Raw genomic sequence first — 21395 nt, 5'->3', positions numbered from 1 at the left:
TTTTTTTTTTTTTTTTTTTTAAGGTTACTTTATACTATTATACTTTAGGTAGTTTTTGGTGCACATACTTTTTCACTTTTACTTGAGTAAAGAGGTCAAGTTGATACTTCAACTTTTACCAGAGTGTTTTTTAAACTGCAGTATCTATACTGCTACTCAGGGGCAGATTTACCATTAGGCAAAACTAGGCAGTTGCCTAGAGCCCCAAATTCCTGGGGGCCCCATAAAACTCTGTTTACATGTATGGTTAATACAACTATTCCTTATTTGTGCACATTAATTATGTTTTTGATAAAAATCCCTTCCTTAAAATGCCATCAGAACCCTTATAATACTAAGTGTGTCTCAGGCCCTTCAGTTTCCACCATATTGGATCAGTCCATTTGCTGCACATGTGCATAAAGGTCCAAACAGACAGCAGCAAACCATTTGAAAACAAACAGTGGCAAGAGCAGTGTTGCCAACTTAGCGCTTTTGTCGCTATATTTAGCGACTTTTCAGACCCCTCTAGTACTTTGATTTCAAAAGAGCTGGAGACTTTGGCAACAACGTATAAAAGCAGCTAACTCTGCTCTCCAGAGCGAGTAGATTCATAACCCCACCTCCTGCTCTCCTCTATCTTGTCTGCTGTCATGATTCATGCAGCTATTATTTCATACAAATGCAAAATGGAGGGCAGATAAGCAGATCATGGCTTGTCTACAGTGAAAAGATTTACTTTTGTCGTCGCCTTTTTGGAAACACAGGAAGGAGCGATCGGCAAAGTTAGAATAGGCTTAGTGGCTGGAAAATCTTTGATTCCTTTTGAGACAGCATGAAACATTGCCAATATGAACAGAAAGGGACAAAAAAAAACATGGAGTAAAAGGTAACCAGATAAAAGTTAGAACAAATAATGTATGCCTATTCTATCAAAATTTCTTTATCTGTATTATGGGTCTGCTTTTTGTGTTGTCTTCTCTATTCAGAGGGCCCCATGCATGTCTTTGCCCAGGGCCCCAAATTTCCTAAACCCCCCCTGCTTCTACTTAAGTAACAAAGATGTGCACTTTTAACACCACTGTCACATTATCACATTTATTGGGCAATAGAATGTATAATTTAAAATAATTGCGCCCTCTGGTGGTTTATACTCATAATTGCAGCGCATATGGAAGAGGGAATTTGCCAACAGAGACATCAAGCGCCCCCTGGTGGTGAGAAGCCGCACTGGCCGCGCTCCTCCTCCCCTCTCTGATCAACAAGCAGCCTGGTGATATAATACACTGGCTGAACCTCCACAGAGAAGCAAAATGGCCGATTGTAAACTAACCGATCACACAGCGATAGACAGTCATCGAGGGGATATGTATTTTTTGTTTACAGATTGAGAACTACATTTTCGCAACAAGCAAACAAAGAAAAAAAGGACAGTTGTGTTTTTTTCCACTTTTTCTACGATTAACGTATTTTCTCCCGCCGGTGATGTCATTTCTTATTCAATTCAGCCTTGAAAGCCTCGAAGAACTAGCTCGCTAGGCTAGCTCCCTTGCTAGCCTGCTAGCGGTGGGTCTGCAAGAATTTTTGCACAGAAGCACTTTATGTCCTGTGTGATTCCCGAGGTGAGTGAATACTTTAAAACGTTCATGCGCTTCATTGGGCGTTTTCACATCAAATAGGAAGCAGCTTAACCCCGCAGCTTGGTTTTGTTTTTTTTCCCCCTTTATTTACACGGTAAGCTAAAAGCTTTCTGTTTTAGGGTAGCTTCGCCTGGACAAACGTCATACAAGTTTCGTCGTATAAATTTGGCCCTGCACATTTTAAAAGCAGCCTGCTAACCCAAACGCTCTTTTTAAAAAAGCTAATTGTAATTGAAAATGTGTGAAATGATCGGGAATGAGCGCAGGTGGCAGGCTGTTGATAAATTAATGTGGTTTGTAGTGAATTCGGCTGCGTTTAGGATGTGGCTACATGGACACCTGGCTGTCTGACAGCTCAGCCCGCTTCTCTGGCTCATATATCGGCGTTCAGCCGCTAATTCATCGGGATCAGCTTCTGGAAGGGAAGCTAGTCTGTTGACAGCTAGCATCGACTGCACGTTAGCATGTTATTTACATAGGGATCAGGGTGATATCTTCTACTGCTTGCAGAACTGTAAAAAAAATCTATAAATCCTTTAATAACTAGTGAAAAAGTTAGCTGCTACTAGCACTGTAAACACCCTGCTGATTATGTGCAGCTTAAGAAGCTGAATTGTTTGAGACCCACAGCCACTAAAGAGCTTTGCAATAGTGGAAAAAAAAACACAAACCTAAATATGTTTAGATCAGATTGTTTATAATAGTTCAACACAAGGTGGTTTGACATTGTGAAGCTAAATGAGAGGCATATCTAGCTTTTTTGTTTTACAAATGTCTGCATTTGCATGGGGCATTTTCTCTTCTCTTTAACATCAGTGATGAGATGTAAATTAATTAATAGGTTCCATCTTTGTAGTTTATTTAAAGTGGTAAAAACTGTTTCTTGATGTTTTCATAAATGAGATGGTGAGCAAAACATATCATGAAGGCAAATGGAAGCAGCAGCAGGTCAGGGAGGATGTTATGGATGGAGGTTTAAAGGAAGCTTTGGTTATAAGACCATGTCCCAAACTATTGACTTAAACCAGGGAGCCTGTAGATGGAAATGAAATGAAAAAGCTGCAAATATTTCAGATAAATAACCAGAAAAAGCAGCAAGATGCTGATGGTGGTTGTGGAGGAGCTGTAGAGATGTTCTGCTCAGTGCACTATGGCTTAATAAAGAGTGTCAAAGGGAACATTAAATAAAAAGGGGAAAAAAAGCTGTTTGGCACAACCCATGAGCCCAAAATCATATTTTTTAACTAGACGCAAAACACTGTAACATAACTCTAATGCAGCAGTTCACCTTGAATGATCTGTCCTCGTTTTAAATACGGAGCGGCGGTGGCGGCAGCATGCTGGGGAGGCTTCACCTTAATAAGACTATAAAGCTGGGGAGAGTTTAGGAGATGATTTATGGAGCAAAAAAGTGGAGAAAACCTTAAAAAGAGGTTTTAAAGGACCTGAAAACCAGGTGGAGAGTACAGAGTACATTCTGCTTTTTTTGTAGGAAATTTGATCTAAATTGAATTATGTATTCTTCACCTTCTCCATCTAATGTGGCTCAGTTTTAGCTGTTTTGCAAAGGAATGAGCAGCTGTATCAGTTCCTAGAAAGCTAGTTGAGACACACCCCAATGAAGGAGGGGTTATGTTCTGCATTAAGAGGTACTGGGCAGGGGGCTAAACTACAATACGTAAAAATCTATAAAGATATACTTTTTTACCAATAAAGAAATCTATGTATCATTCTAGAACAGTCCACTACATTTTGCTGATTTATAACAGCTGATCTTCCAAAATACAGTCGTTTTTGGTTTTAACCCACCCTAAAAATTCTGAATACATTCATGCACAATGAGTACCTTTTTAAGGAACCATTTTTTTTTAGTTTAGGTTCGATATATTTGGTACTATCTAAATACTAGAGGTGCACGGATCTTATATTATCGTATGGGTCCTGATGTTGAAGAACATTTTTAGATCCTTTATTGGTAAAAATGGACCTGATTCACAGGGGAACAGTTATTCAATAATGTAAAAAAAAAAAAATCTCTTGAACTGCAGAAAAGTTTATGGACATCTGTCTTTTGTTAATTAAAAACAAAATGTAAACCCTTTAGTTGCATGATTGCGTTCAGGAATAAAGCTGCCCCTTTAAACAAGGTTTCCTGTTTTGATTACTTCCTTTTCTGACCTTCTACTAATATCGAGCCACCATTTAGTGTTTATACATATCCTACCTGAGTGTAGAGAGTTTATGACAGCCTCTTAAAAACTCAACAGTAACGATGACGACATTAAACAGACAAAGTGTCTGGATCAGAAACAGATATCCGAATCTAGAAGTTCAAAAATATGGAACAGTGTTTACCTGATAAATACACAAATGGTGTTAATAACAGAATGTACTGTTTAGGTTTGAGTTGCGGTTTTCTTAAAACAGTTTCCTTTCCTTTAGCAGACATAAAGATTAGGATTTATATATTACCCTAAAAATGATATTGAATTCAGTTTATTTATAGAGTGCCAATTCACAACACGTCCTCTAAACGTACTTTAATCATACAGCCAGATTGGTTCAAAGTTTCTATCTAAGGAAAACCCTATGTTTGCAAATACTCATTGATTTGAAGGCGATCCTTCACACCAAGCATGCTTGTAGCGACAGTGGAGAGGAAAACTCCCTTTTAACAGGAAGAAACCTCCAGCAGAACCAGACTCAGTGTGAGCGGCCATCTGCTGAGGCCGACTGGGGTTCAAATAGATAGAAGCAGACATACAAAAAAGAAGCAGAGATACAAAAGGCAATTGTCTATCAACTCCACTGGCGACCCTGTCCAGGAAACACACAGCCAGGCAGACAAGCTTCTAGCCAGCTCCCATGTCAGTGGTTGAAGAGAGCACATACAGTTAGTCACAGTCAGAGACAAGGGGCTACACTGAAAAACAGGCAGCAACTCCAGCATCAACAAACAATGGTGTTGATGGCAGCAGCACAGCTAACACCACCTCCAGGATGGAGTCACAGCCAGACAGGAACAGACCAGATAAAGCCACTATGAGAGAAAGCTGAGAGAGCATAATGTTAGAGATTGAACTAACAAATACTGCAGAGTGGGAGAAAAGAGAGAGAATGATTAAAAGGGGTCTCTATGCCCTCCAGCATTCTAAGCCTATAGCAGCACAAATGCAGAAAATGGCTCAGGCTAACCTAAGTGTTTTGGATGAGGTATAAGAAAGATAGTGCCACAATGTGGCCAAGGTAAGCGCCATTGATTAACACTCTACTGAGGTCACAGGGCCTTTTAACTAATAACATATTTTTTTTTTTGGAGATTTCTTTTTTCAAAAAAAATATCTCTCGCAATGAAATGCAGCTTGAAAATTTCTTGTACTGCAAATCTCACTTTTTATTTAAAAACACATGAGTCACCTCTGATCATTTCACAGTAGACCTGTTATCCTCTGGATCCTGCAGCCAGAAATGTTTGCAGTGTTTTTCCTGCAGTCTGTGTTGTCTGCCGTTTGGAAATGCAATGGTTTGCCGGTTAATGAATTATGCAAGGCAGACACAGTGTACCAAGGCCTTATTTCTAAGTTGTCTCCCCCTGGTTAACATTACTGTCCTTATAACTCTGACATTGTTTGAGCATCTAGGTTAAGTTCTGGTGAAAACCTCAAGTGGTTTGTTTATGTAGATGCTGTGGTTTGGAGACATGAAAGTTTAAATCCAAGGGACATTAATAACATGAATAATTAAAAGTGGGCATTTCTGTTTACAGACAGGAGAATCAAGAAGGGGAGCAGCAGTTCATGGAAGACAAGAAAAAGAAGAAAGAAGAGAAAAAGAAAAGGGAAACCTCTCAGAAGGTACATCTTTGGCTTTTACTGAATGTTTTCAGTTGGTAAATATCACTTATTGTTGGGTTAGAGTAGCAGTTTAAATGTGGTTCATTGCTTCTAGTTTGAGTCAGACTGATTTCTGACCACAGGTGGAGGTCTACCGAGGCTAACATCTAAGCAGGTTTAGCTGACCTATGCACTCTTTGTGTGCATACATGGGCTGACCCTGAACTGTTAAGCATGTGGAAGAAAAACTTAACTAATGTTTTGGTTTACCACCAACAATAATTAGCTAAAAGTAAAAAAATGGGAATGAGGCTAATGGATGCTTATATGAAGTAAATCAACTGATGTTTTCTTCCTCTCTCTGAATTGCGCTGCAGCTTTGCTGCATAAGTAAATGTGTTATTTTTGGATCGGAGATTGTTGTTTACATTCTTTTCTGAGTAAGCCAAACACTCTGGGTATTTAATTGGGTTTTTCTGGTTTTATTCTCTCTGTTTGACTTAAAAAGAAAGTAGAAAACAAGTTTTAAAGGGTTTGGACACTTTGCAAGGCGCAGTTTCTGTTTGTTTCTGTTTCTTTATGAACTTCTCCCCGGATGCAGAATGAAAATATAGCACTGTCACTTGGCTATATACTGAAAAACTTTTAAGGAATTCTGCTTAAAGTTAATTAAAATGTATCATTATCACCTTTTAATGAGGACTAAATCTTAACAACGTTCTCTTTCTGACCTTTTTCAGGTGCCAGAACAGAAAATCAAAGGTATGTTTTTTTTATTTTCAATCAATACTTTATTTATGGCTTATGGTACATAGTGTAAAGGGTTCCTGTGCTTTTTATAATTTGTAACCTTTACGATTTAAATCCCACCTTCCTGCGTTTACCTCTCAGTGCCAGAACCAGCCAAGCCCTCCTGTCCCCAGCCGCTCGCCGCCCCAGGCTCAGTGTCCCCCAGCCCTGGCCCCGTCGCCCCATCGTCCCCCAGTCCTGGTGCCGCTGGGGGTTCCGCCCAAGTCCCTCCTGGTGGTGGAAACAATGCAAAGCAGCGTACTGCTGTGGCCAACGGACAGCCCTCCTCCTCCTCCTCTTCGTCTCCTTCTGGAAGTCAAAGTGCGCAGCAGCAGCAACGATACATGTCTAGAGAAGTCCCACCGCGATTCCGCGGCCAGCAGGACCATAAAGTGCTACTGAAGAGGGGCCAGCCACCTCTGTCCTCCATGCTGCTGGGGGGAGGGGAAGCCAGCGCAGGGGCCGGCGGGGGCGGCAGCGGGTGGGATGGTGGCCCATCCTTACAGGGGGCAGATAGCCCTAATGCAAACACAGATGGAAACACAGGTAAGGCTAAAATCTGCTACTGTAAACGTTAAAAGTAAGTTAGTCATAATTTAGGAAGCAGAATTATTTCTGCAGCCAGAGCTTCTTATTAGATTAATAATGAGAAACGTCAGAATTAAACGTTTTAATGGGATCAGTTTAATGTTAAAGATTAAAGATCACATTTTGGATGTTTTAATTCATTTCCAGTTGAATGAACTCAAAGTAAAATGTCTTCCTCAGATTCCAACGTGGGTTCATCCCCCCCTTCACCGCCCAACTCATCCTCATTTTGTGTTGCTGCTCTGTCGTCTTCTACTACTTCAACTTATGCAAATTCCACATGGGGGGCAGGCTCCAGCAGCCAGTCCTCCTCTCAGGGCTGCGGGAAGGTGTTTATGGACGGGACTGACCTGGATGAATGGCCTAGCATCACCGCCGGCCCCAAACTGAGTTCTGAAGGGGCCGGAGGAGGGATGCAGGAGCAGGACTGCCCTGGTAACAACAACAGTAGTGCCTCATGGGGGGAGAGAAACATGCAGCAGAAGGGAGGAACAGCCGGAGGAGGAGAAGGCAACATGGACAATCTTTCCCCACCTCGCTCCTCTCCTCTTTCTTCCTCCTCCTCGCCTAATGAATGTGCTCAGCCAAGTGGTGTGTGGGTCTCTTCCACCCCGTCCCAAGTGGAAGTAGGCCACGGCTCGGCAGCGTCTTACAATTCCAAAGTCTCCCATCTTCCCGGGCCTCCAGAGAGCCCCTTGGGTGGCAGCAGCAGCGTCCCTGGTGCCAACTTCAACCCTAATGTGAACCCTTCTGCCTGGCCCGCCCTAGGCCAGAGCGGGACCTCCGTTCAGCAACACTCGTCCGTGACTTCAGCTTCCTCATTCTCTGCCAGCACCACTGTCATCACCACTCAGACACTTTCATCTGTGAATCAAACTGGTCTCTATCAGCAGCACACTGAAACGGCTGTGGGAGCCAAGACTGGAGAACAGCAGCACTTAGGGAATCCAGGGCAGGAGCCATGTCCAGAGGGGGCGGCGAAAGAAGCGGGACCAAATCAGGCAGGCAGCAACGAGGGAAACTCTAAGGTTGAAGGTGAAGCAAGTGGCAATACTTCTGTCTCTTCATCTTGGAGCGCCATGCCTCCGGTGTCATCTGAAATTGGCACAGGTGTCTCCCAGGCCGACGGGTGGGGTGGAGGGGTTACCGGGGCTCAGGGGCAGGAAGAAAGTGTTTGGAGGTTTGGTAGCCAGTATGACAAAGCAGGGTGGGGCAGGGGGAATGGCGGGGGGTCAACCAACCCAGTCGAATCTCAGGGAGCTTGGGAAGGAGGGAGTACGGAAGCGAATTGGGGTGGCACTTCGGAAAGTGTGAGTTCTGTTAATTCAGCAATAGGAAGTGGGGGAGAGGTGGAAGGGAGCAGCATCAGCAGCAGTACGGACAGCGCGGGCGGCGGTGGCTCTTTAGACGACTCCGCCTCCCAAAATTTAGCAAATATTACAAAAGCTTGGGACAATCAGAAAGGGATGGAAGGAGGGGATGGGGTGGTTGGGGAGTGGGGAGGAGCGGGGGGTCAGGATGGAGCCGTAGGCGAGGGTGGAGGACATTCTTCGTCCAGTGGCGCTGGATCCGTAGCCGGGAGCGGAAGTGGACAAAAGGAGCGCTCTGCGCAGCAGCACTCCAACCAGTCCTCCGGGGCAGAAGTGGCCTTACTTAGCATGCTGAACCGATCTGACCTGGACCCCAGGGTTCTGTCCAACACGGGCTGGGGTCAGACTCAGATCAAGCAGAATGTGGCCTGGGACCTGGACACCTCGAAGGGTGTGGGAAACGGAAATGACAGGAACCCTTCATCTTCCTCTGCGTTCTCATCGGCAGCCATAAACACTACCACCAACCGCAGCTCTAGGTACCCATCGGAGGGCGGTTCCGTTTCTAACAACGCTTCATCTGGCAGCCTAAACTCCAGTTCATCTGCATCCAGGGATAATTGGGATGGTGGTACGGCACAGCCTGCCGGTGGTCCTTTTATGTCTAGTAGCACCATGAGGAAGCCTGGACCACCAGAAGACGATGCACAGGGCGGCCCAGGAAAGTCAGCCGGAGGGTGGGGGGAGCTGCCGCCTGAAAAGGAGGGCAAAGGATGGAGGACGGATGACCAACAGTGGGGAGGTCACAGAGGAGGAAGGAAAAACTGGCAAGACTTTGAACAACAGGGTAGTGGGTGGGGAGATGCAGCTGAAGATAAAGGAACAGGGGGGTGGAAGGGGTCTGCAAGAGAAGCGGGTGGTTGGGGAGAAGAATGGGGGAAGAGAGACTCCACATCTAGAGCTGGGTGGGGAGATGGGAGGAGTAGAGTCGGAAGCAACTCCGATGAAGGATCCTCCTGGGGAAACTTGGAAGAAGGAGGACCTCAGCGAGGAGGATGGGGGGGAGGAGGAGGAGGAGATGCGGGTGGAGGCAAATCCCACCAGGACTGGGGGAACGCCAAACCCAACGCAGCACAGATACCAAACAGCCAAGTGGCACCAATGAAAGCCCAAAATCAGCAGCAGCAATCACAGGGGCAGCACCCGCCGGGCGGCTGGAACAGCCGGCCCAGTGCTGGAGGAGGAGGTGGTCAGCTTTCAAAGAACCCCAACCAAAGTCTAGGCTGGACCTCTGGTCCAATCCCTCAAATCTCTGGGGGTGCGGGCGACTCCCTGGAGCCCAGTGGCTGGGAGGAGCCCTCCCCTCAGTCCATCAGTCGGAAAATGGAAATCGACGACGGCACGTCGGCCTGGGGGGACCCGACGCGCTACAACAACAAGAACGTGAACCTGTGGGACAAGAACAGTGCGACGCCGGGCCCAAATCACGGTCAGCAGGGCCCCCCGCCACCAGTCCAACAACAGCCGCCGAGGAGGCAGCACAGCAACAATTCCAACCCTGGCAGCGGCGCAGTGGGTAAGAAAAACCTCAGTGCTGATTACAAGCTTTCAGCTTCCTCTATATTATAAGAGGAAAACAAAACGTTGAACTCTTTGATCTCTCCATCTGTAGGCATGTGGGGCGGAACTACACAAAATGTGGATGATGGTACAGCAGCTTGGGGCCAGGCGTCGGATGCTGCAACAAGTTGGGGTGACCCAGATGATTCCAGCAAAGTTTCTGGCTGGAGGAACCCTTCACCAAACCCCAGTAAACCTGGTGAGAACAGAGAAGAAGAGCTTGATATTGGCAAAATTTAGCAGTACTTCCTAAAACTTTAAGTTAATTAAGATTGGATTTATCCTTGTTAAAGGAAACAGCAAATAATGGCTGCTTTGTTTTTCGCTGCAGGAGTAAAAACTGTAGAAAGCTGGGGCGGGAAGAGTGACGGCTCCATCGTGGCCTCCAGGCATCCGAGCTGGGAGGAGGATGAGGACAGCGGCGGCGGCGGAGTGTGGAACAGCACGGGTTCTCAGGGAAGCGGCTCTTCGTTTAACTCTGGAGGCTGGGGTCAGGGTCATGCTGGGAAGAGAGGAAATGTCAAGGTAGGAACGGGACGGGCGGTTTAGCGCATCACTGTTTTTAAAACAAGTCTTTGGACTAAGGGTCATGTTTGTGGTTCTCTTCTAAAGACTGGAGCAGCAGACAGCTGGATGAATCCAGTTTCACGCCAGTTTTCCAACATGGGTCTCCTGGTAAGAAGTCGTTTTTTAGGAAACTTGATCAGCTTTGCTTTTATGAAAAGTTTGCATCTAATGATGGGCCTTTTTATTTTAGGATGATCCAGGGATGGAAAAAAAGCTGGATGTAGACAAGAGGGGAATGAATGACTATAATGGAGAGATGAGAAGGGGAGGAAGAAGTGGAGGAGGGTACCGCATGCCTAGTTCCAAAGACATGGGCCCCGGTGACATGGGACCCTATGGTGAAAAGGTAAGAGTGTAACTATGACCTGAGAAAATGATCAGGTTCTTAAAGTTTTTAAAATGTAACTTTAACATCAGTGTAAAAAAAAAAGAAGTAAATCACCTGAAACAGAAATCAAGGTTTTATTTTGTTCCTTGTTTGTTTTTGTTTTTCTAATTTTTTTTGTGGTTCATACTAGATGGGCGGCCATGGAGTATTTGGAGGGATGCCTCAGCCTCGAGGGATGCACCAGCCTGGCATGCATTCCATGAACGCCTCCCCGGGGTTAAGGAGTCAAGTGCCTCATCAGTTCCTGTCTGCTCAGGTCTGTTGTCCTCACTTTTTTCCTCTTGTTTTTTATTATTTCGGTTACAAACAGGTTTTCGTTTCTCTTGTTGGAGCTGCTAAGTTTTCCGTATCTGTATAAATGTGTAGGAATGACATCAGTCAAAGTAATTGTGATCATAAGCTCCCTTTGTTTCCATGGACGTAAATACATGAGATGAGACGTAAACAACACTTTGATGGGGACAGTGTGGGTGATATATCCTGAGTACTAGCCTAATGGCTCACTAAGTTTGATCAATGTGTATAAGAAAGTTTAGTTGAAGTTTTTTGACCTCCTAAATTGACACTTAATGCAGTTAGCTCTTTAAAAAATGCTGCTAACATTACCAGATCCTGTGAATTACCTAAATAAGTGTGAAACCTAAAAAATTTCAACATCGCACTACTTCGTTTAACCTTCTAACAAACTTGTAGCCTAAAAACTTACACTCCAACTTTATTTATTTATCCCTTGGGATTACTCCTTCAGGAAAATTCTTGTTCCAGTAGCTTATATAGAGTACAGAGTTAAAGCTGCCATTAAAGATAAAAGTATGACAGATAATATAAAAAGAGAGTATATAGTACAAAAAAAAGCATAAAAATAGAAGCAATATGTTTCGCTTATATATAAAAATATCTGTACTCTAGAAAGCTAAGGGAAGACTAGTAGTTGACTTGGATTATTGCACTTGTGCTGCAGAAATGTACTGACCTTGTAAATAAGTAAAAAATTACACAGGCTACAGAGTAGTTGAGATGAGTTATTGTACAATGAGAGAGAAGAATATTGCACAAGTGACAATAGGTAATGTTTTGCAGAAAATGTCCAAGGAGGGGGTACTGACCCTTGTCCCTCTTTTTAAAATATGTAGCATGATACAAATTACACAATGTTAACAAATGTTAAACAAAAAGAAACATTTATTAACAGATCAAAGAAAACATAAACGATGGATAGAAAAAAACTATTAATATCAGCCAAAAATAACGGTTGGCAGATGAACTGGTCTATCTCTGCTGCAATCAGTGCACTTGTGTTTTGATTTCCATTCCTTTCAATGTTATATTCCCAATCCATTCCTCCCATATAGGTGCCGGGTCCCATGGTGAAGCAGATGCCCTCTCCTGGTGGCAGCGTCGGGGGGGTGGGAGGTGTCGGTGGCGTTGCAAGTGTCGGTGGAGGAGTCTTGACGCCTCCGATTTCCCCGCAGCAGCTCGCGATGCTGAGCAACATTTACCCCCACGTGCAGCAGTTCCATCTGGTACGTGCTATAACGTTATGCAGCACACTAGGATGAGTCATCGTTGGTGATCGTTTTCACCCATTTACATTAGCTCAACCACTGTTGACCTTGCTTTAACAGCCAAGTCATGGTGTTGAAAGTGAATAAAGCCCTCATAGTCATTAGTTTGTGTCAGTAACCGAGCGCCTATCAACCTACAGGCTTGTCAGCTCCTGATACAACAACAACAGCAGCAACAACAGCAGCAGCAGCAGATTCTGCAGAACCAGAGGAAGTTTCCCCAGCCTCAGCCTCTCAGACAGCAGACGGACCCACAGCAGGTGAGCCTCTGGAGCCGTTCATACCCTGCAGATCTAAAGCTTTTTAGCTTCAGCTGCATCTCCTCAATCACCAAGACATTAAGCGAGGAACCAATCGCGCTATTAGGGCTGCAAATATTTCCTGACGTCTGCAAAAACAATTAGGAATTGTTGTACAGCGAGTCATGGAGCATTTGTTGCCAGACTCCTCCTGCCAAGCTATAATGATTGCTGCGCTGCTTATTTTTCAGCGGGTTGAGTTCAGTGGTTGCGTTGCTAAGCGATGCGACTACAGTACGACATAAACAATGAGCGAATAGCATTTCATTTGTGTTTGCTAATGCATTAGCAGCAACTATAAACAAGTAAATAAGAAAGACATCAAGTGGTCTCCTCATTCAGTTCTAGAGGAAATGATTCAAAGCTTTAGATGATTCTGCAACATAATAAAGCATAGATTCTGAAGCCGTAGCATAAGGAATCAGTTTGGTGTTTTATACCTTTTTTGTCTTTTTTTTTTTACCCTTTAAAGCCCGATCCAAGAATAAAACAAAACAGAAAATTACTTTTTTTTTGGTTTGAAGTCCTTATTTGGCCTTTTAACAAAATATGTAAAAAGAAAAAACAGAAATAAATTTTTGATATTAATAATTTATTACTATGCGATAAGTCAATATTATTTTTTGTGTAGTCTTCTGCCCTCTGTTATCAGGTATATCTAATTGTGTACAATAGGATTTTTAGCAAAGTTTTTACCATTATGCAAAAGGTGACAGACGCAAAACATTTCAGAAACCGTATGTATCAAATATCATACATTTGGCATTACAGGGTTAAGCTTTAAACCTTAACCTAAACTCATTTGGTCAGCATGCAAAGCAAGGAATTGAAATAGGTTTGAAAACTGAAAAAGGAAAAACTCAAAAACTTAGCACCATTCAAAGAAATCCAAATATTTTTTATATTCCTTCTCCACCAAATATTGAGGCCTGCATGCCTATGCAAGCCAGGAAAGGTATGTTTAAAAAAAAAAAAAGAAACCACCGGCTTCCTGGAAAGGAAATGAAGCTCTCAGAAAGCAGAAAAGGATCAAATAATCAGAGTTCTAGAATTTGTTTTGTTAGAGATTTCAAGGTCTAACAGGAAAAGGTTATGGTTTTAAAACCACTAAAGTCGGTGTATGTGGTATAAACATTTATTAATAAATCTCATGAGATAGAAAATGTTCAGATTCCTGGTGGAGCTGCAGCATCATAAACACCCCCATGTAGCTGCTAGCTGTAAAAGCTGAAAAAGGGCAGTAGGGTTATCACAACTAATTTGGTATGATATCGAGACTAAATATTAGTCTATTTTTTGACTACTTGCACATTAAAAGAATAATACCTCAAACAATATAAAATATTGTCACATGGTGTCACATTTGGGTTATTATGTTCACTTGTACACTTATTTAATTTATAGAATCTCTGATTCTGTTGAGAATAAAATTTGTGAGTTATTCCTGTAAATATGTTTTTTTGTGTTAATTATTTGGCATTTTTTATTTCAATGGCATCAAATATTTTCCTGGCTGTGGAGTAAAGAGCAGTGCCCAAGAAATGGTGCCCTTATTCTACTTCTTTGTCTTCTTCTCAGCTTGCCAGAATCATGGCTATTATCCAGCAGCAGAGACAACAGCAGCAGGTTGGAGTTGGAGGAGCAACACCTGGAGGAGGGAACCCCAAGCTGTCTCCATCTCACATTGGAGGAGGAGTGTCCAAGCAGTCCATGGTAGACCCTCTTCCACATGCTGGAATGGGGGGTAACTTACCAGATCTTCATGCCAAATCACAAGGAATGTACTCTGGTACGTCCTCCAGACAGTCGCTGCGGTTTGATCTGATGTCTAACTGCTCCGTTAGCGCCTGGATTGATAGTTGATATGTTCTTGTCAGGGCTCACAGGTGGTGGTAACCTTCCCACTCTAGAACTCAGCCCCATGATGGGGGGCATGAAAGACATGAGCGGACAACAGTCCCGCTTTAAATGGATGATGGAGGGACATTCCCCTGCTCCCTCTCCTCCAGACTCAGCCCTTCATAAGAACGGTAATGGGATTTTTAATTTTTTCATACATCTGTAATAGTTACGCCTCCTGTTGTCTTTATTACTTACCTCCATTCTGGAAACCTGAAACGGAGAATGACTGAAGCTCTTTCTTTTTTTCTCTTCTTTTCCTCTCATGCTATCCATAAGGCCCTTTACCCAGCTCTATAAAGGTCAGAGGAGGGTCTCCTTACTCCCAGTACGAAATGCTGGGCAGTGCAGGTTTAGGGATCCCACCTGAGGGCTCTGCAGAAAGCTGGCACCGAACTCCTGGTAGTAAAATGGGAAACAAACCAGCCACTTCAAGCTGGCCTCCAGGTTTGTACATCTTATCATTTAAGCTAACAGGATTAGTGATAGTCTGAGGAAGAAAGTATGAAATTTCTACTTCTTATAGGTTAAGTAACTGCAGATTAAGGAGTTTAAGTCAGAAAATGAGAACTCTGGGGATTAAAATTGTTAGAATATCTGATTAGAGATTAGTCGGAGCTATAAATCTTGTTAATACATGTAAATCTTACTGATCATTTCAGCTCCTTATGGTGTTTCTGTTCCCTTACGACAGAGTTCCAGCCTGGCGTTCCATGGAAAGGAATACAGAGCACTGGAGACCCAGAGTCTGATCCCTACATGACCCCTGGTAGAGTCCTCGGCTCCCCAGCATCCCCAAACCTCAATGATCCCGACCACCCGTTACTGCGAGACAATATAGGTACTTCACTGCACCCCACAAATACATGTTCAGCTATTGGGGTGGTAGGTCTTTTATAAAAGTAATCCATTCACTTACCCTTTGTTTTTGTTTTTTCATATCATTCTAAAAATAGATATTCTAAACAAATTCAGATTCCAGTTTGAGTGATAATTTATATTCTCCAGTTAACCATTGATCTATTACTGAATTAGTTGAAGATTGTTTTTGCTTAGTGGTTCATTGTTTCACAGTTTTATTATTATTACTTTTTTTTTTTTTCCTTCCCAATTCCACTCCACTGGCTTCCATAGCTCAGAGAGACATAAGTTCATAAGTTTTTGTTCTTAGATGTGTGCTAATGACTGATAAACCAGCTTACTGTGGAAAAACCAGTAACTGCAGACATTTAGTGTGTTCGATTTTTATTGTTGTGAAAATCGCTTGTTTCATAGGCACTTTCAAGAGCTTGAAATCTGACGCCCTTTAAATTAAGCTCACCTACCATAGGGGATTGAAAAAAAGCTGATTTTTAAACTAATGTGTATAATTTTTCATTCTTTATTATGAAATTTAAGGGGGAGAAAAATCGATAAAACCGGACTTGGTGGAAACAAATGTTTTACATTTTGACTATATTGCCCATTCCTACAGATTTCCTTATCTGTGTCTTAGCTTGGTTCTTCTCTCTCAGGTAGGGCCGGTTAGCTCAGTGAAGCTAACTAAACCCTATAAGGATGCAGGCTCATCTTAAATAAACCTCAAAGGAAATGACACATCGCTTAGGAATAAGTGGAGAACTCTCCTCTCTGTGTTGTCGCTCAGCTCTCCTGATTCCTGCAGCTCTGACACAAAGATCTTTTTATTAAATCAGTATTTGGATTGTTTCTGATTTGCCATTCTTATAATGGTTCCAACAAACAGTTTGATGCTAATTTTTTTTTTCCTGACCTGCTGCTGTTTTTTGCACCCTTCAATAATAATTGTATTATTGTATATCACAGCATTGGATGTTTACCTTTAATGTTTGTGTGTTTTGCAGGGCCAAACCCCTCCCTCAACACCTCGCTGCCTTCACCTGGTGCCTGGCCCTACAGTGCCTCAGACAGCCCCCTCAGCAATGCACACAGCACAGGTCAGATTTTTCTTCCTTTTTGCTCTGGTCCACCTTAAGTTCTTCTTCTCTTATGTTTTCATTGCATTTAAACAATTCAGGTGTTTGGATGCCTGCAAAGCTGCCATTTCTGCATAGTTTAGTTAATGCTCCTTCTCTCCCTCAATATTCCTCACAGGAAAGTACTCGGAGTACAAGCCCAGCTGGCCTCCAGAGCCCATCGGACAAAACAAATTATGGAAGGCCAATCGCAATAGCTCGCAGCTGCCGCGCCCCCCTCCTGGCCTAACCAATCAGAAGCAAGCCTCGCCCTCCCCGTGGGGAACTGGAGGTCCACGGTTGGCCCGGAGCTGGGGAGGGATGAACCAAGAGTCAAGATTTGGGTCAGGTACTTTTTGGAGAGAGTTGGTTTCATAACCATTTTGTCAGCTTTTGTTTTATCATTTTAGATGAGATTGTTTCAGTTCACATAACTTGATTGTGACTGTGACCGCAAAATTTGGGTTAGGTTTATAGAGAGACTTTAGTTGTTCTGTTTTGCCATCAGCTTGTCATCTTTTTTGTTTCATCCTGCTGTTTATTTCTCTTTCTGTTATATAAATGTTTGTTTTTAGGCTCAGCTTGGAGTGATGGTGGTTCCTCTAGAGGCAGCTGCTGGCTGTTGCTGAGAAACCTGACTCCTCAGGTAAGGACAGAGGAAGCGACCTGGAAATAAGAGACCGATGACATCACTGGTGGTTACAAAAGTAACATAAAATAACTAATATGTAATCCTTGGATTCATCTCCAAAATCTCTGTTATGTTCAACATCAACCTCTGAATATTCAGTCAGGTTCATACAGTAAAATAAATAGGTTTTCTTATAAAATATCTAATCAATACAAAAAGATAAAACTACCCATATACAAAGTTGTGAATGCTATATATGATAATTTTTTTTCATAAAATCCTACTTATTTCTGTATTTTATGATAAACAGTATTGGATGCAGCTGTTTACAGATAGAAAATACTACAGGGCCTTTTAAAGGTTTTACACCTAACTATTTCACATTTCCTTACGTTTCAGCTGCAAACTTAAATGGATTCATTGAGATACCAACACATCTTGATGTGTAGTTGTAAAGGGGAAGGGAAATCATGTTGTTTTCCAAATGTACACCTCACCAATCTAAAGTGTTTTATTTTTGGCATTTTCAATCAGCTTCATCAGCGACATCCAGCAGGATGACCAAAAACAAATGGCCTGATCTAAAATCCAGTAGTTTAAAGTGTGATCATGCATTAGAATGTCCTAGTCAAAGTAAAGGCCTAAAAATACATGGATTCTCTCGCAAAACTTTAAATTTATCTTTAAAGAATTGTTTGTTGCAAAGAGCTGCTTCTTCCTTTGCATTCCACATCTGCATGACCTTTCATCAAACACATTGAAGTCTGTGATTGTGACAGAAGAGGGTTAAAAAAAAAGACATCTCCAAGTTACTGTATTTTTATCTGGAATCGAAAGGTGCATTAAAATGTATTTATTTATTTTTTGTTTTTATGAAAAATAGTTGTTGTTTTTTTTTGCCCCTCACATTTTGACGAATTTTATGCAAAGCAGGCAGACTGAAGCAGGTCCCTCATAAGATTGGATTTTGGAGACAAGACATATAATAATTTAAGATTGACTGGACCTTTCTCATGGAAAAATCTCCAAATAAAATTTATTTATGAACTTACATGAATCATCCACACCAGTTATTTGATGGAACATAACCATTAACCAGTTACAAATCAAGGCAATACACAGAGTAATGTCTGCTTTATTTGGACCCAGCCTTTCACATGCATTAGCATTATTATACTTAGACTTACAAACTGCTTGTCATTTTGTACATACAGGGTTTGTACAAAACAGAATTCCATTCAGTACAGCTCTCTAGACATTTCCATTTCTTAAAAGTGAAGCAGTGATAAAATTGCGCAACCACCAATGTTTCCTTACCTTTTCTGGACCAATCGTTAATGGACCTGGTGTATAATCTGTAGAGCTGACATCATTCACATCTCGTTACCTGCTCTTGACATGTTATATATGAATCCTTCTCTTCTTTCCATCTTAGATTGATGGTTCCACGCTGAGGACTATCTGTATGCAGCACGGCCCCCTGCTGACCTTCCACCTGGGCCTAACCCAGGGCAGCGCTCTGGTTCGATACAACAGCCGGCAGGAGGCAGCCAAGGCTCAGGGTGCTCTTCACATGTAAGTTTACCAGAATCCACAAATGCTACTGCAGATTTCAATAATCTGTAAACAGACTGTGTAATTTAATCCCAGTATAAATGAACCTATTCTATGACAAATGCAACACTTTTCACACCAATCTTAATGGTAATCCCAGTAACTGATTTGCAGTAAGGAATTCCCTTTTCATTTTAAAAATGTTCCATTTTGACTTCCTGGCAGGTGTGTTCTTGGAAACACCACCATCCTGGCTGAATTTGTGAGCGAAGAAGAGGTTGCACGCTATTTTGCACATTCCCAGGCCGAAGGGGCCAGCTCAGGAGGAGCAGCGGGCAACGGTGCGCCCAGCTCCTCTGGAACTGGCACCGCTGTGGCTAGCAGCGGGGGGAGCTCCCCTGGGAGTGAGCGGCCTGCGGTGGGCACGTCTGCAGCCGGAGGCGGAAACGGAAACGCCGGAGGGGAGAGGGCGTCCGGCTCCGGATGGCAGAGCCTCGACGGTACGGGCGCTTCTTCAGAAACGGCTCCAGCCCAAGGACCGGGGCTTGCGATATTTTCCCAGTGGAGCACCAACGGGGCTGGAGAAGGGAGCGTCGGAGGAGTAGAGAGCGGGAGGTCTGGATTGTGGGGGGGCATAAACGCCGGATACCCGAGCAGCAGCCTGTGGGGAGCACCGCAAATGGAGGAAAGGCACCAAATGGACAGCTCGGCTGGACTGTTGCCTGGCGACCTGTTGGGGGGAGGGGCCGACTCCATTTGATGAGCCCTCTCCACGAGTACGATCGGATTCGAACACACTGATAGGGCATACACTGGGATACATATGTACTTAATATGGCACACACACATTTACATAATATGCATATTGATGTACTGAATACATACCCATGCATACGTATACTAGTATGCATATTAATGTGCACACACCTTAAAGCAGAAATGTGAGACATGCTTACACACATTCTCATGGCCAGACTTAAGCTATTATATAAAAAACAAATGCAGGGACTGTTAGATGTGTATTCAGCCTTTTTTTTCCACACATGAAGATTTCAACTGCTTAGACTTGAAAACCTGATAAAGAATGAAAAAGAGTCAGTGAGTCTTAAAGACTCGACTGGATTGCAATGTGCTTAGTAAGTAGGGGACTTTTTAAACCGATTTACATGAAACATGCACACACCAAATACAGAGAAGCCTTTCAGACAGACAGGCACTGTAAACAGCATTACCTTCGTCATATAAGAGAACACTGAGGCCAGGGGGCGGAGTTTGTATTCACATCCCCTTAAAGACAGAGATTGAATCCAAACACATGCAAACAGCTCTGATTAAGATCAGGGTTGTATCTTACTGTGTATGTCATTTTTTTTTCTCTTCCTGTTTTGTTTGGATGTATGGTTTAATTTTTGAATAGTGAAATTCTGAAAAAAAAAAAAAGTCATTGATCTGTTTTCAAAATGCTGACCTCCTACTGTTGTATCTCACGCACTCTTTGTTTTATTATTTTCTGTTATTCGTTCTTGAACATGTTTGTTACTGTTGCAGTGATACATGTTTAATCGCTGGCATTTTCAGGCTACGATGCATTTCTCCACGTGTCGATGCTGCGTGCAGCGTCATACACATTATGAGTATGAGTGAGACTGAGACCAAGTAAGTGGATTAAACCACCGCAGTCGCTGTGCATGTGTGTGAGAATGTGACGACGATGTGTGCATGGGTAATGCCTGTCATAATGTGGGCAAGGCTGCTTACTTATACAGAAGGTCTATACAAAAAAAAATGTTATACGAGTGCATTTGGTTTTCTGCTGACTGTGTTAAAGAAATATTGGCACTAATGCTTTTTTTTCCTTTCATTTGAAGTGTTTTTTAGTAGATATGTCTTTTTTTATTGTCTGACCTGCAATAATAGAAAAAAAACAACATTTTAATCACACAAAGAGCTGAAGGCATATGCGTTGAGAAAATGGACATGCCAAATCTTATCAAACTGTGTGCAGTGGGAGGGGAGGGGTGGGGCGGGTTGTTTACAGATACAGTGTAAGCGTTACCGTTCGTTTTTAATGGTTTGTTGTTGTGTATTTGTTTTAAATTAAGACAGGCTTTAACACTCCTGTTCAGTGTTTTCGTTTTGAGATTTTACAGAAGAAAAATTTATTTAAACAATGAGAACAAGATTAATAAAGATGAAAGTATTGGCTTCTAAGTTTTCCGTCTCTTTTTTTTTATTATTTCTAATGTGAGAACACTTTGGTCATAACTTTTCATTTATCTGGGCTATAAAGTTATATTTTGTTGCAATTAAGATTGAGTGATTATTCAAGGAATAATCATTTTAAACCAAGAATTGGGTGAATTCCATTTAATTTTTATAAGACGTTTGGCTGCAAAACTTACAAAATCTTATCTATCAATATATCGTAAGCATCAACGATATAACAATTAGAATATTATTGTTCAAAATGTACATGTCAAACTACTAAGTTCTGAGTTTGATTCCTGGCCCGGTGTCTTTCTGCATGGAGTTTGCGTGTTCTCCCTGTGCATGCATGGATTCTCTCCAGGTACCCCCGGCTTTCTCCCACAGTCCAAAAAAACACATGATTGTTAGGTTAATTGGCTTCTCTAAAGTGTCTTTAGGGTGAGTGTGTGTGTGTGAATGGTTGTTTGTGTTACTCTGCAATAGACTGGTGACCTGTCCAGGGTGTGCCTCGCCTCTCGCCCATAGAGAGCTGGAGATAGACACCAGCACCCC

At 42.6% G+C, this 21395-nt stretch overlaps 1 protein-coding gene across 2 annotated transcripts; it reads left to right on the top strand.

Annotated features, from left to right (window-relative positions):
- The first annotated feature begins 1288 nt into the window (after positions 1–1288).
- Positions 1289–20837, top strand: LOC107096660 (trinucleotide repeat-containing gene 6B protein-like). 2 transcript variants are annotated; one of them, XM_015393419.1, is made up of 21 exons: positions 1289–1601; positions 5386–5473; positions 6193–6214; positions 6344–6787; positions 7010–9715; positions 9812–9958; positions 10091–10284; positions 10372–10434; positions 10517–10672; positions 10845–10970; positions 12067–12237; positions 12420–12539; positions 14157–14367; positions 14456–14608; positions 14757–14924; positions 15172–15318; positions 16340–16432; positions 16590–16799; positions 17026–17096; positions 18517–18656; positions 18861–19395. In XM_015393419.1, exons 2-21 carry the CDS (start codon positions 5417–5419, stop codon positions 19393–19395), a joined length of 5934 nt encoding a protein of 1977 aa, XP_015248905.1. In that variant the 5' UTR covers positions 1289–1601; positions 5386–5416. The 2 variants fall into 2 exon arrangements, with proteins under 2 accessions (XP_015248905.1, XP_015248906.1); XM_015393420.1 differs by lacking the exon at positions 1289–1601 and having other exon boundaries at positions 5417–5473; positions 18861–20837.
- The last annotated feature ends 558 nt before the right edge of the window (positions 20838–21395 follow it).

This window comes from Cyprinodon variegatus, unplaced genomic scaffold (genome assembly GCF_000732505.1).
Source record: "Cyprinodon variegatus isolate N-32 unplaced genomic scaffold, C_variegatus-1.0 Scaffold640, whole genome shotgun sequence".
NCBI lineage: Eukaryota > Metazoa > Chordata > Actinopteri > Cyprinodontiformes > Cyprinodontidae > Cyprinodon > Cyprinodon variegatus.
This window is presented reverse-complemented; position numbering and strand designations above follow the sequence as displayed.

Coding starts and splice junctions, on each gene's coding strand:
- LOC107096660 (XM_015393420.1), top strand. CDS start 5,417: ATGGAAGACAAGAAAAAGAAGAAAGAAGAGAAAAAGAAAAGGGAAACC. Junction 12,540..14,156: donor AGCAGACGGACCCACAGCAG/GTGAGCCTCTGG, acceptor TCTTCTTCTCAG/CTTGCCAGAATCATGGCTAT. Junction 14,368..14,455: donor ATCACAAGGAATGTACTCTG/GTACGTCCTCCA, acceptor TGTTCTTGTCAG/GGCTCACAGGTGGTGGTAAC.